The sequence below is a fragment of the Balaenoptera acutorostrata genome, chromosome 2 (genome assembly GCF_949987535.1).
Source record: "Balaenoptera acutorostrata chromosome 2, mBalAcu1.1, whole genome shotgun sequence".
Classification (NCBI taxonomy): Eukaryota; Metazoa; Chordata; class Mammalia; order Artiodactyla; family Balaenopteridae; genus Balaenoptera; species Balaenoptera acutorostrata.
The window spans coordinates 86,672,291-86,685,042 of NC_080065.1; the positions used below are offsets into that span (position 1 = coordinate 86,672,291).

The 12,752-nt window shown below is 32.1% G+C and overlaps 1 protein-coding gene across 1 annotated transcript in view; it reads right to left on the bottom strand.

Annotated features, from left to right (window-relative positions):
- Positions 1-321: 321 nt before the first annotated feature.
- Positions 322-12,752, bottom strand: part of SLCO6A1 (solute carrier organic anion transporter family member 6A1) — a 97,338-nt gene continuing 84,907 nt past the window's right edge. Inside the window, exons 11-14 of the mRNA XM_007191910.2 lie at positions 7,239-7,303; positions 5,033-5,170; positions 1,638-1,784; positions 322-449 (exon numbers count right to left, since the gene is read on the bottom strand). Of these exons, the coding sequence (XP_007191972.2) occupies positions 448-449; positions 1,638-1,784; positions 5,033-5,170; positions 7,239-7,303 (352 nt within the window). The 3' untranslated portion in view covers positions 322-447. The remainder of the gene's footprint in view (positions 450-1,637; positions 1,785-5,032; positions 5,171-7,238; positions 7,304-12,752) is intronic.

A 12,752-nucleotide genomic window follows, 5' to 3' on the forward strand; every position in this document is an offset into this window, starting at 1 on the left:
CTTTGCTGGTTTGTTTTCCAAAAAAAAGCAAAAAGAAAATATGTAGATATTTACATATACACACAGAAATATATTATAAGCACCTTCAAATTGGATCTGAATATTATTCTTTTACCTTATTTCCTAGTTGCATAAATTTTCAAATAATATTTTTAGACAATAGAATATTAAGAAAGAATATAAATAACCTAAAATTATTAATCTTTAATTCTAGATAAACATATATTGTACATTGATGTTTAAAATCCTACATACATTAAAAACATATGAGAAATGCTTTATAAGAATGTACTTTATTATGAAAATACAAATCACCACAGATACATTTCTACTACTTCGGTAAACATCACATGTGATGTCCCTTTTCTGAAAGTAGGGCACAGCAACAGATCTTGTAGAATCTTTAAAGATTCTGTTTTCACACTCTGATCCTCAGATATTCTGCCATCCTGCTGGTTCAAACAGAGAAGAGTCAAACTGTCAAGTAGAGTTTCACATAAAGACTGGTTTATAGATTTTCATAAATGCATGTTAAAGTTAGGTAAGAAAAACGTATAGTAAGATATGAATACTCCCTGCTTCACACTTCCTTCTGCCAGCCAAGACCAATAGGGCAATGTCTGCCCTTACACATAGGGTCATTGACTAATGTAAATAACAAAGAAGAAAATTTGTCAGTTATTCATTCTCCCAAGAGAACAAAAGAAACACTGCAGAGAAGTTTTTGTTTCAGAACAATTTGATTTTTATTTCAATATTTGGAAAATTGCTATATAATTTGGATAGATGTAGAATCATGTATGAAATAATTATATCAAAATTTTTCTATAGAAACACATTTAAGCTTAAGAAGAATTCCACAAATGGTTGACACATTTTCTGCATCCGAATTTGAACATTTCTTTAAGTGAAATAATTACGATTAATCATAAAATTAAATATAAAAACACAAAAATGGATATCAACTTAGGTACCAGTAGTCTTTATCAATAAAATTCAAGTCAAGGTAAAAATAGAGAGGTATATGATCAAATTGAATTTTATGTCTACTAAAATTAAAGAAGCATGAAAATATATATTACAAACTGGCCAACTGACCAGAGAAATTTTCTGAGGAAAACCTCTCCATTAACAGAGATAAATGTTAATTTTAAAATGTCTCCTTTTGGAGAATAAATATGACCTTCATATAAATTTTTATTATATGAACTGGACTGGCACATCTAATATTACTTTGAAAAATTATTGCGAAATAAATATCCACAGCCCAAATGAAAAGTAATAAGAATAAACTATATGAAACCTAAGTAAGCCTACATAACCAAAGACCAATAACTAATATATAAGATATCATTGCAGTCAGAATTAACTTATGTGTATTTTCCCATTTCCACTTCATGCTTTTCTTTCAAAGTATTACCTTTCTATTGAAAGTATTAAATATGTATCTTATAATATCTTTTAAAAGTGCAAAACACAGAGACTATATTATTATATTTATACTCAAAATATAATAAAGCTTATAAGATCACATGAATCACATTCACTTATTAAACATGTAGTTATATTAAATCATTTTAAATTTTATTAATATTTAATAATATACCATTGATAGATTGACAATGTGTAATTCTTACATAATGATGATCCAGTTCTTTCCTTTTTTTTGACTTTTAGATTCTTCACAACTGTAGGCAGGACGTCACTGTTTTCCTGTGGTAAATATTTATATAGGCCAAATGCAATAGCAGTGAAGAAGATAGTAACTACTTTGCAAATAAAACCTGAATTCGAAAAAAATACAGCCATCAGATGTGTCAATTTATTTAGAGCAAAAATGTTTGTGGAAAGAGCCATTTACCAAAGAAAAGGTAAGTATATTTCATCTATAAAGGTACCAATTTTCCAATTATAGAATGCAATTAATGTCATAAACTTATGTCAAGTTACTTAAAGGAAATTTTAAAAATATGCTTATAAAACCTTTTAGACTTCTTAAACAAATAGCCCAAGACAAATGCAAAGTGTGTTACTATTTCACAGAATGTATTAATTCTAAAACATAAAAATATATTTCTACTTTCAAAACTTAATTATCAGCAGAAACTGGAACCTTTTTAAACCACTTCATGCAGCTTTACTCCTTGAAATATTCATCATTTTCCAAATGCCAACAGAAATATTTTAGAAAAATTAATTGACTATGTAAGTTTTTAAATTCTTTTTCATTTTTCAAGTTTCGGAAAGTTAATACATTACAGGAATTATATAAAAGTACTTGAACTTTGGATGCAAATAACCCTGGTCATTAAAGTAAAAAATATTTTACAGCAACAATATCAATTATCTGACACTATCAATTATAGTGGTTTCAAAGATAAAATAGGAAACATTAATGAGTTATTTGTAATGATACAATACTTCAAGCATTTATTTATAACAGCTGAACACTGCAAACAACCCAAATGTCCATTAATAAGAGCATGAATAAGCTATAGCATATTCATAAAGTGAAACAATACTCAGAAATTTTTAAAAAGCACAAACTACTGCTATAGAATAGCATGGATGAATCTCCCAAAAGCATAACATTAAGCAAGACAGGTGAAAAACCCCACCAGCATGTATTGTATTCCATTTGCATAATTTTTAGAACAGGCAAAGCCAATATATTTTAATAGAAATATGAAAGGGGTTTATCTGTGGGGGAGGGAAATTGACTAGCCAGGGGCATAGGAGAAATTTCTATAGCTTCTTTTGAGTGCTGGTTCCACAGGTGATTGATAGACTGATAAAATAAATTTTTTATTAACTTTTTTGAGTTGATAAAACTTTTGAGAATCTGATGAATGCTACAGCCTTCCTTTATAGAAGACATACAATTGTACAAACAGAATTTTAGGATTCCAAAAATATACTAAAGTTTAATGTGGGCTCCTAGGGCTCATGCATCCCTCTTGAATAAGCCTTGCTCTAGAGTAGTGGTACGCATAGAATTTTCTGTGACAATGGCAGTGTTCTACATCTGCACTGTCCCATAGAATAGTCAAATGTGACCATTAAGCAAGTGAAATTTGGCTGTTGATACTGAAGAACTGAATGTTTAATTGCATTAAATTAAATTAAATTTAAATAGCTATGTGCGGGTAATGTCTACCATATTGGACAGTGCAGCTCCAGGATCTCTCACATAGCTGTCTTCAAAGTTTACTGTGATAAAAATCACCTGAGGTGCTTTATTAAAAATATACATTTCCTACCACTAATTCTTGGTATTCTAAATAAAGACCTCAGAACTTATATTTTAGCAAGCACTCCAAGTGATTCTGATTCAAATGACTCATGGAACAAAATTTAAATACTGGTTTACACTAAATTGCTGCAAATGCATATTCCTATTTCAGTTTCCTGAATTTGCCCTTTCTGACTGTAATTCCCTATGTTCTGTATTATCATTATCCCTTTTAGTAGCTCCCTAGTAGGATTTCTAATAGTTCATCAATTTTCTCAATTATATGCCGTGTTTGAAAATAGCTAAGCATATTACAGTTATATCTAAAATGAAAACTAAAAGGTTCAGCAGACTTTCTTAAGAATAATGCCTAGTTTTGTTGAATTATCTCTGAGAAATTAATTTTGACTTCCTAAATGCCATTTTTGACTTTTTAAATTTTTTTAAAGTTTATTTAGTGTTCAGTATTGACTAATAAGCTCACTGGACAATTGACTTCTGATTTAGAAGGCATTGCTGAATACTGTTTATCAAACAGATATTTGTTACTGTTAAATATTAGAGTCTATCATTATGTGGTTCTTTGAATTACTGAACCCACTCAGTAAAATCACAAAACATATAAACACTTTAAAATATTTAGCACACCAAAAGTATCTATACAATAAAACCACTGAATGTTAATGCTGATTAAGGCTTCAGAAATTATGTAGTCCAACATCTTCATTTCACAAGAAGATCTAGTGAATTTCCCGAAGTAATACAAGCATATCTAGACTTTCCCCAACACTTTGACCATATCAGTATAGCATCCCAATTTTCTATATCTCTTATTTATTCAACAATACTGAATGTTTGCTATATGTCGGCCCTGTTTTATCACTGAGCAAAAGAGATGATGTGAAATTTACATTTCAGTGGGGTAAGAGTATTTTGATACTTTTCAGTGGTGTAAAATTTCTTTTTTAAATTATCCAATCTCTTTTACTGCAGAAATGGAAAAGGCCATAAGGTCAAGCAACTTAGTTGTATATGTATACAGGCAAAATTGTTTCCCAAATTGAAATTCTGCTAATCATCACCCTTTATTCAGGAATAACATAAAACAATTGTGTAGTTAATGCAATGTCTCAAATATTTACATCAGTTCTATAGTAATTTAGTTTCTAAAATATTTTGTATATAATAATATATGTTTATTTAATAATCAAAGTATCCATTTGTTCTTAGTTTATTATGACTATAACTTACTCTAAACCGTAAGGTTTTAAAAACAATTTTACCTAGAGTCTGTCATACAGAGTGAAGTAAGTCAGAAAGAGAAAAACAAATACCGTATGCTAACACATATATATGGAATCCAAAAAAAAAAAAAAAAGGTCATGGAGAACCTAGGGGCAAGATGAGAATAAAGACACAGACCTACCAGAGAATGGACTTGAGGACAGGGGGAGGGGGAAGGGTAAGCTGGGACAAAGTGAGAGAGTGGCATGGACATATATACACTACCAAATGTAAAATCGATAGCTAGTGGGAAGCAGCCACATAGCACAGGGATATCAGCTCCGTGCTTTGTGACCACCTAGAGGGGTGGGATAGGGAGGGTGGGAGGGAGGGAGACCCAAGAGGGAAGAGATATGGGGATATATGTGTATGTATAGCTGATTCACTTTGTTATAAAGCAGAAACTAACACACCACTGAAAAGCAATTATACTCCAATAAAGATGTTAAAAATTTTTTTAAATAAATAAATAAAAACAATTTTACTTCTCGACATTCTTCAATAGATATCACTTACATACTCCTGCCAATAGGTAGGCCATTTTTGTCTTGTTATAGATCCAACAACTTCCAATGCTTCCACAGCGCTCAGTATCCCGAAGGATGCAAGAAGTTTCTCCTACTATTTTAAAAATTACTGGTCCAGGTATAGTCCCTACGAAAAACGCAATGGTTGTAAATTCACCATGAAAACACTGTAGGTTGGGATCAGAATGATTTTTATCCTAAACATAAACTTATATATTTAGTCATCATCACTGTAAACATATCATTTAAAGTTATCTAAGAAGTTGCTTATCAATAGGATTGTTAAAAACTGAAAACGTAATTGAGTGTTTTCGAAAATCCTTATCCCTGTAGATATAAAAAAAGCTAGCAGATTTTCATCTTCTTAGAATGATATGCATGTTGTTATTTAGTTGACGTCTCAACATTTTTGTTAATTTCTAAATGAAAAACAGAGACACTAAATATTGATTTTGTGAACTCAATATACCTCCTAAGATTTCAAATTGTGAAATTTTCAATGACTGAAAATTTAGTTTTGAAATGCAATGTATGCCTGTTATGTATCAAGATATTGAGAAAATAACTGAAAATGTAAACGCTTTGGCGTTTGTAGCAGCCCTAGCTTCAGAAGACCTCATATGCAGAGGAATAGTTGTGTGCTGCCTGAGGGAAATCTCTATATACTCATAGAGACATTTCCTCAGCAACAGTATTGCTTTCAGGTAAAAGTGAATGCAGTCTTAAAAATAAAATAAAATAAAATAAAATAAAATAAATAAATAAATAAATAAATAAATAAATGCCACTCCAAAGACATTAGAACTGGGTTTTCAGAACTAACATATCTAATGATTGACCATCTTCCTTAAGAAATTATCGGAGTGCTCATGCCTCATGACTTTTTAATTCCTGTCAAAGACCACTGCCCATCACCAGATTTCCCAATCTCAGTGAGTGCTGGTACTCTGTTTATAATTGTTCAAAGTGAAAAACCTAGGCCTACTACTCATTTTTTTCTATTTCCCACCATATTTTTTCTAATCCATGATAAACCTCTGTAACACCAACTCCAAATACACCTTGGATAAGTTGATTTCTCTTTTTCATTACAACCCCCAGAATCCAATTTAATATAACTCTGACTTAGACTTCAGCAAAAGCCTCCTTTTTCTTTTCCTCCACATTTATCTTTGATAAATATTTCTCCCTCCAGCAGCAGAGTTATCTTTTAAATGTAAATCAGATAATATCTACCCTCTGCTTAAATTCTCTGATGGCAAAACCCTGAAAGATCTAGAGACAGTTGTATCTAAAATATCATCACCTTATTCCACCCTCTCCCATTCAAAAATGCATCAGCCTCACTGGCTTCCTTTCTGAGGTAGGAAAATGTGCACTTGCTGTTTCCTATGCTCCTTCCTCCATTAAGAATCCATCCTTATCCACTGGATCACTTTTGACCATAAAAATATGCTCTAATTTTTCTCAATTAAAGCAGCTAATTTAAACCCTGCATATTGATCTAGCTATAGAACAATTTCTCTGATCCCCATTAGAGCCACACTTCAATTTTTCTACATTCTTGACTCCATTTATCATATGGCTTTCAGTCTTCAATCCAGTCTAATCTTGTTTCCTTACCCCACCGATAATTTTAATCAACTTCTTGAATCAGAGGTCCTAATATAGTCATAATGTGGATTTGAAAGCTATTTTTTGCATTTTAAGAAAGCCTGAAGTACACAGTGCATCACCCTCAGCAAAACCAATTTGTTCTTTGGATATAAATCTTTTAAAACATCAGATTCAGTGTCTTTGGTAATGAGAAATTTTTAAAGCACTAGTCTAGGTTAATGTCTCAAACATGCAAGCAATGTAAAATATAGTTTCTGTGCTTATATGTGCTTTGTTTCAGCTTACCAAACCACTTGTATAAGCTTGAAGAATATACTTCTGATCAAAAAGATTCTCTTCTAACTGAATATAATATTAATGCATATTATATATGACAGGATAGGCTTTACATTAAGTATTATCTTTTTACACTAAGTATTGTCTCCTAAATTCTATAAAGCAGCTCCTCCATTCACTTGTTTTGTGTCAGTTTATCATAATTATTCATTTGAAATTCTAAATATACATGTTCACACATGTATAAATCAAAAAAGAAACAATTCAATTCAATGTAATAATAGATTACCAAAAGTCCATACCAAATATTCTCAAAATCACAAAGGTCACACCCATGGCCAGAGAACGTTGTTTGTCAGATACAATCCTGCAAGCAAATAGCAATGATATCATGAAAACATCATTATTATTAGCTGTAGAGAATGTCTGCTAGGTTCAGGGGTAATTTTTTTCCCTGTGCATCCATTAGACTAAGGATCTTTGGCCAGTTGACAGAGTGCAATCTGGGTGAATTAACTGCAACTCTTCCCATTTTTCCATATTCTGCCCCCTGCCAACCAATTCCAAAGCTACTTGCGCTTCACTAGGAGGAAGCATTTATGGCCCAAACTCTCTGCCCCAGCCTTGGCTGAAAAAAATTTAGCACTACCTTTCACACTTCTCATTCTTCATTCTGTGGTGCACATCCATTGTTTCAGATTTCTTCCTTTTGTCCCTGTGAAACTTACTCTCTACCTTTCTCTACCTTGCTCTCTGCCTTGGGAGGCTGACCTAAATGGACTACATCAATAGGCTCTCTTGCCTCTGGCTACTGATTGGGTTATGCCAATAGGGTGCTCCAGAGTGAGAAAGGAAAGTGAAGTCAAGGTCTTCATTCCCAGACTCCTTCTCTGCAGTTACCCAAGTTGACTGGGTCACTAGGCAAAGCAGTACCCTCTACAGGTCTCTCTTCTTCCTACCCTTGTTTCCCTTTGGGTGTTGGGTGGTAACAGACCTGAAGTATTGCACTATACTTTGGGATTCCTTATACCCTGCCTGCATTTTAAATAGCCACTTTATTCAACCTTACTTGAATTGTCCTAATTTGAGGGTGCCTCTGACTTTTACCCTCACTATTCAAAAGTTAAAATAAATAAGAAATAACTTTCTCAAATATAAAGAATGAAGATTTCTGTATTTTGTATTGGTCAAGTATTTGTTTTAAAAAGAAAAATAATGTATAAACATCACATATTAGTATTTTGGAAAATAAACTAAAATACAACAAAAAATAATCAACCATTGAACATTTTAGAAAGTAAAGAACTAAAAGCTACATTTTAAATGGATATTTTAAATAAATCCTATGCTTACCCTTTATTTCCTTGTTCCAGAACTTGAATAATAAACAAGTGTGACCAATATTGTCATCCAAAATGACTCAATTTATTAAAATGTAGCATATGTTCAGTATTTTATGACTATTTTGTAAAAAGTGAGATAATTCCACCTGTATCAACCTGGTAAAAATATATGTTCTTTCCTCAAATATTTACTACTAGGAAATGAAAACATATTTACCAATTCTTAAAAGATAATGATGTTTTTAAATGAAAAATAATTTAACTTTTATTATGAGCAGATTCATTAAAGACATATAAAGGAAGTAAAGTGTCACATTTTAGAACCACACTTTAGGATAAAGTTTTTGGTATAAAATAGAAATGTGGGTCATATGCCTAACTAAAATTGAGTATTCTGCTTCATTTAGCATAAGCAGTTTTTTTATATGCAGTATGATAATGGTGTTCTCTGAAGTATATAAAGAGCTAACAATAACTCATAATTATTAACAAATATTTATGTATCTTCAGTTTGATTATAACCTTCTTTCTGATATACAAAAGAAGATGAAAAGATGAATGATTCTCATAATTTTCCAAAATCAGTTAAATGAACAGCAAAACAAGAAATAATATTCATAAAACACAATTTTTTAGTGAAAAACATTACTATGTTTTAAGAATAAAGTGAATTTTTTTGGTATTTTGTCTAAGGAGTAAGGCTATGATGGTATGGTTTAAGAATTTCATGGAATAAACAAAATATTGGTTAGTACTCTTCCAAGATGTAAAAGACAGCTTCCAATATCTTTCATGACTTCTAAATATATATTTTCAGTCCATATCTTTCTTGAGTTCTAGACTTAAGTTCCTATCACACACAAAAGTTGCTCTTCCCGTGGTGCTCCCTGTCACAAGAAATGGAATCGTCACCCATGCAGTTTTCAAGCCCAAAACCTGGAAAGAGGCATGCTTGAAAGAGTATTCTTTTCCTCATTCACCACAGACAATCAATAATAAAATACTGTGATTTTTATAAATAACTTTTTATATCTCTCTCTGATTTTCTTCATCTCTAATTCCACTGGCCTATTCCAAGCATGTATTTTTTGCCTGAAGAAAATAAAACAATTTCCTAACTTATCTGCCAACAACCATTTTTATCCCTGCAGTCCACTCTCCACATACAGCCACAGTGATTTTTTTAAGGTAAAATTCTGATTATTTCACTAACCCACTAGGAACCTTCAATGGCTCATCAGTCTCATTGCATGCCACCTCACACCTTTTGCCTTTACCACCCTCTTTGTTTACGACATTCTATCATACAACACTCTTATATAGCTATTTCTTGCACTCAGAGTCAGAGTCTTTGCATACATTGTTCCCACTGTGTGAAATTCTCATCCCCCATCTTTTAGGGCTTAGCTTAAATGCGATTTCTTTAAGGACACCCTCTCTGAATCCTCAGAGAGGGGATTTAGATTTAGATTGTCCCATAATTCTCTCTTGGCATTCTTCTACATTTTCTTTGCAGTATGTTTTAATATTACAATTGAAAACTTATTAGTGAAACTACTTTTTTTTTTTTTTTCTATCTTGCCACCCTCCAAAGTCCATCAGAGAAGCAGGAATCTGGTCACTTCTGTTCCTCTTTTATTTCACCTTTTTCTCTTAAAGTGCTCATCCACCTTCTTGTTTAAATCCATGGTAACTATCACAGGTGAGAATACATACACATATTAAAATAATGATGGATGGGGGCTTCCCTGGTGGCGCAGTGGTTAAGAATCTGCCTGCCAGTGCAGGGGACACTGTTTGATCCCTGGTCCGGGAGGATCCCACATGCTGCAGAGCGGCTGGGCCTCTGCGCCACAACTACTGAGCCTGCACTCTAGAGCCCATGTGCCACAAGAAATAAAAAATAATAATAATAATAATAAATTAATTAAATAATGAGGGATGGAAGGGAAAGAAATGAATGAAGAACTAATTTTTCTTAATGATCGCCTTGATGGAGCGAGAACTGACAAATCATGATATTGATACTTTTCTGTTTAGACTTAAGCCTCACACAGCTTCAGATTTCATCAGAATTCTCCAGAGGAAAAAGAATGGTGTCATTCTTGGCCCCATTTGGTCACCAGAAACTATGCCAGTTTGCTTGCCCCCTAGTGTGACACTACCTAGACCTAGTCCATGTTGTCAGCACCTAGCCCTCATCAAGAATTGACAAGAATGTCAGGGACAGCTTTAGATCCCTATTTCATCTCTAAAAGCTTCTGCTCTCTCTGGAATTTTAATCCCTCTAGTCCTCTGCCACTTTGTGCCTTTAAATATATGATTTTTAATTTAACCCAGCTTTTCTAGTTATCCTCTGCAGGAGCATTGGCCTGCAATGCTATTCCATCCTACACCACTTCCATGACATTATCACTTGATAATGATTTCACAATTTATGTATTTGGCTTTGACTTTTATTGTACTTTTTAAAAAATTAAACTGTTGAATTTGAAGTATGATTATATTTTGGAAAGCTATACAAAGAGCACATGCTGGAGAGACATGCTTGCTTATACCCCTGCTCTCATCTACTCTCATTTCTATCCCACCCCTTTAGGTTATCATTTTCATCACTTTCTTGTTTATACCTTCACAGTGTTTCTTTATAAAAATACAAATGATTATAAATGCATACCGCTATACTCTCTTCTTTCTTCAGAGGAAGTAGCAAACTATTGGGTCGGCCAAAAAGTTTGTTCAGGTTTTCTGTAACATCTCATGGAAAAACCTGAATGAACTTTTCGGTGAACCCAATATATTGACTGTTCTGTACCGGATTTTTTCATGTTACAATATATTCTTAAGATCCCCTCCTATATGAACATAGAGCTCCTCCCTATTTGTTTTCACTTTCATTATATTACATTGTGCAAAAATGAAATCATCTACTCAACCTGTCTGTTGCTCTTTCACACTTAGTTTTTTCCCAGTGTTTGTTGTTTCATGTATATATTAAATACACAATATGTGGTTGTATGTAATATAGATAGCCTTACGGATGTAAACATATTTTTTTGCAGGATATCTGCAAAAAGGATTTCAAGAAGTACAAGTGCTGGCATAAACGGTAAACATATCTGCAATTTTTTTAAGTATTAAAGATACCCTTTTCATCAGAGTTGCACCATTTTGTGCTCTTTCAAGCAATATATGAAAGTACTTTTTTTTATACAGCAACATAAACAGATCTACTATCAATGTTTTATTCCTGTCAACTAGGTACATAAGAAATACTATCACATAAAAATTTTAAATTCTATGACCTTTACTATAGATATGGCTGAACATCCTTTCATATTTGTATTTGTATTTTGTTTTCTTTGATGCTTTTCCACTTTTCTATTGGGATGTTAATCTTAGGAGAGCTTTACTTATTAGAGGAATATACTTATTATATTCTATAATCTTTTATAGAATATGAGTTGCATAAATTCATTGTTGCTTCGCTTTTGACTTTGCTTATTATTTTTAATTTTATGGAGTAAAATTTATCAGTCTTTCCCTTATGACTTCTAGATTTTTAGTCACAGTTACAAATACCTTCCCCTTTTAAAAATAATAATGGAATTAGCTGATTTTTTTTACCACTTGTATTATTTAATTTTTTTTACATTTAAATCTTTGTCCCATTTGAGTTTTTCCTGGTGTATCACATGGGCTCTGGATATAATTTTTTCCCCAAAGTCTATCCCCATTGTACCCAAACCACTTTCTTAAAAGTCCATTATTAATGCACTTATTTAGAATTTTACTTTCATTACATTAAATTCCTATATGAGTTGAGATCTGTTTCTAGACTTAATGTCAGTCTATTCATAAATCAATATTATATTTCTTCAGTGTTGAGACTTTATGGTGCATTTTAGCTTATGAGGCTAAGCCTCTGTTATTGTGTTTCTTTGTTTCAGATTCCCAAGCTACTCTTGCTTATTTTTCCATAAAAACCTTAGAATCAGGTTTTATAGTTCAATAATTCCATTAGTATTTTCGTTATCACATTAAAATTATGAATTAACTTAAGGAGAACTGATATATTGGTGGTGTTAGGTCTTCCTATTCAATAATATGAGATATATCTTTTCAAATTGTTCAAGTCAGTTTTTGTGACATTCAAGTGTGTTTCATTTTATTTTGAAAGTATTTTTATTTTGAAATTATTATTTATTTTGTAACTCACAGGTAGTTGTAAAAATAGTACAAAGCATCATGTGTACCCTCACCCAGCATCCCTAAATGGTGAAATCTTATATAACTGTAATATAATATTAAAACCAGGAAACTGGCATTGGCTTACTGCTGTTAACCAGACTACAGACCTTACTTTGTTTTTATTTTTCAGTTAATATACGTTAAATTTTTTTAACTGAATTTGTTTGTGTGTGAGTGTGTGTGTGTATAGCTCAATATATCTGCTATTTTTTATATGCTGTT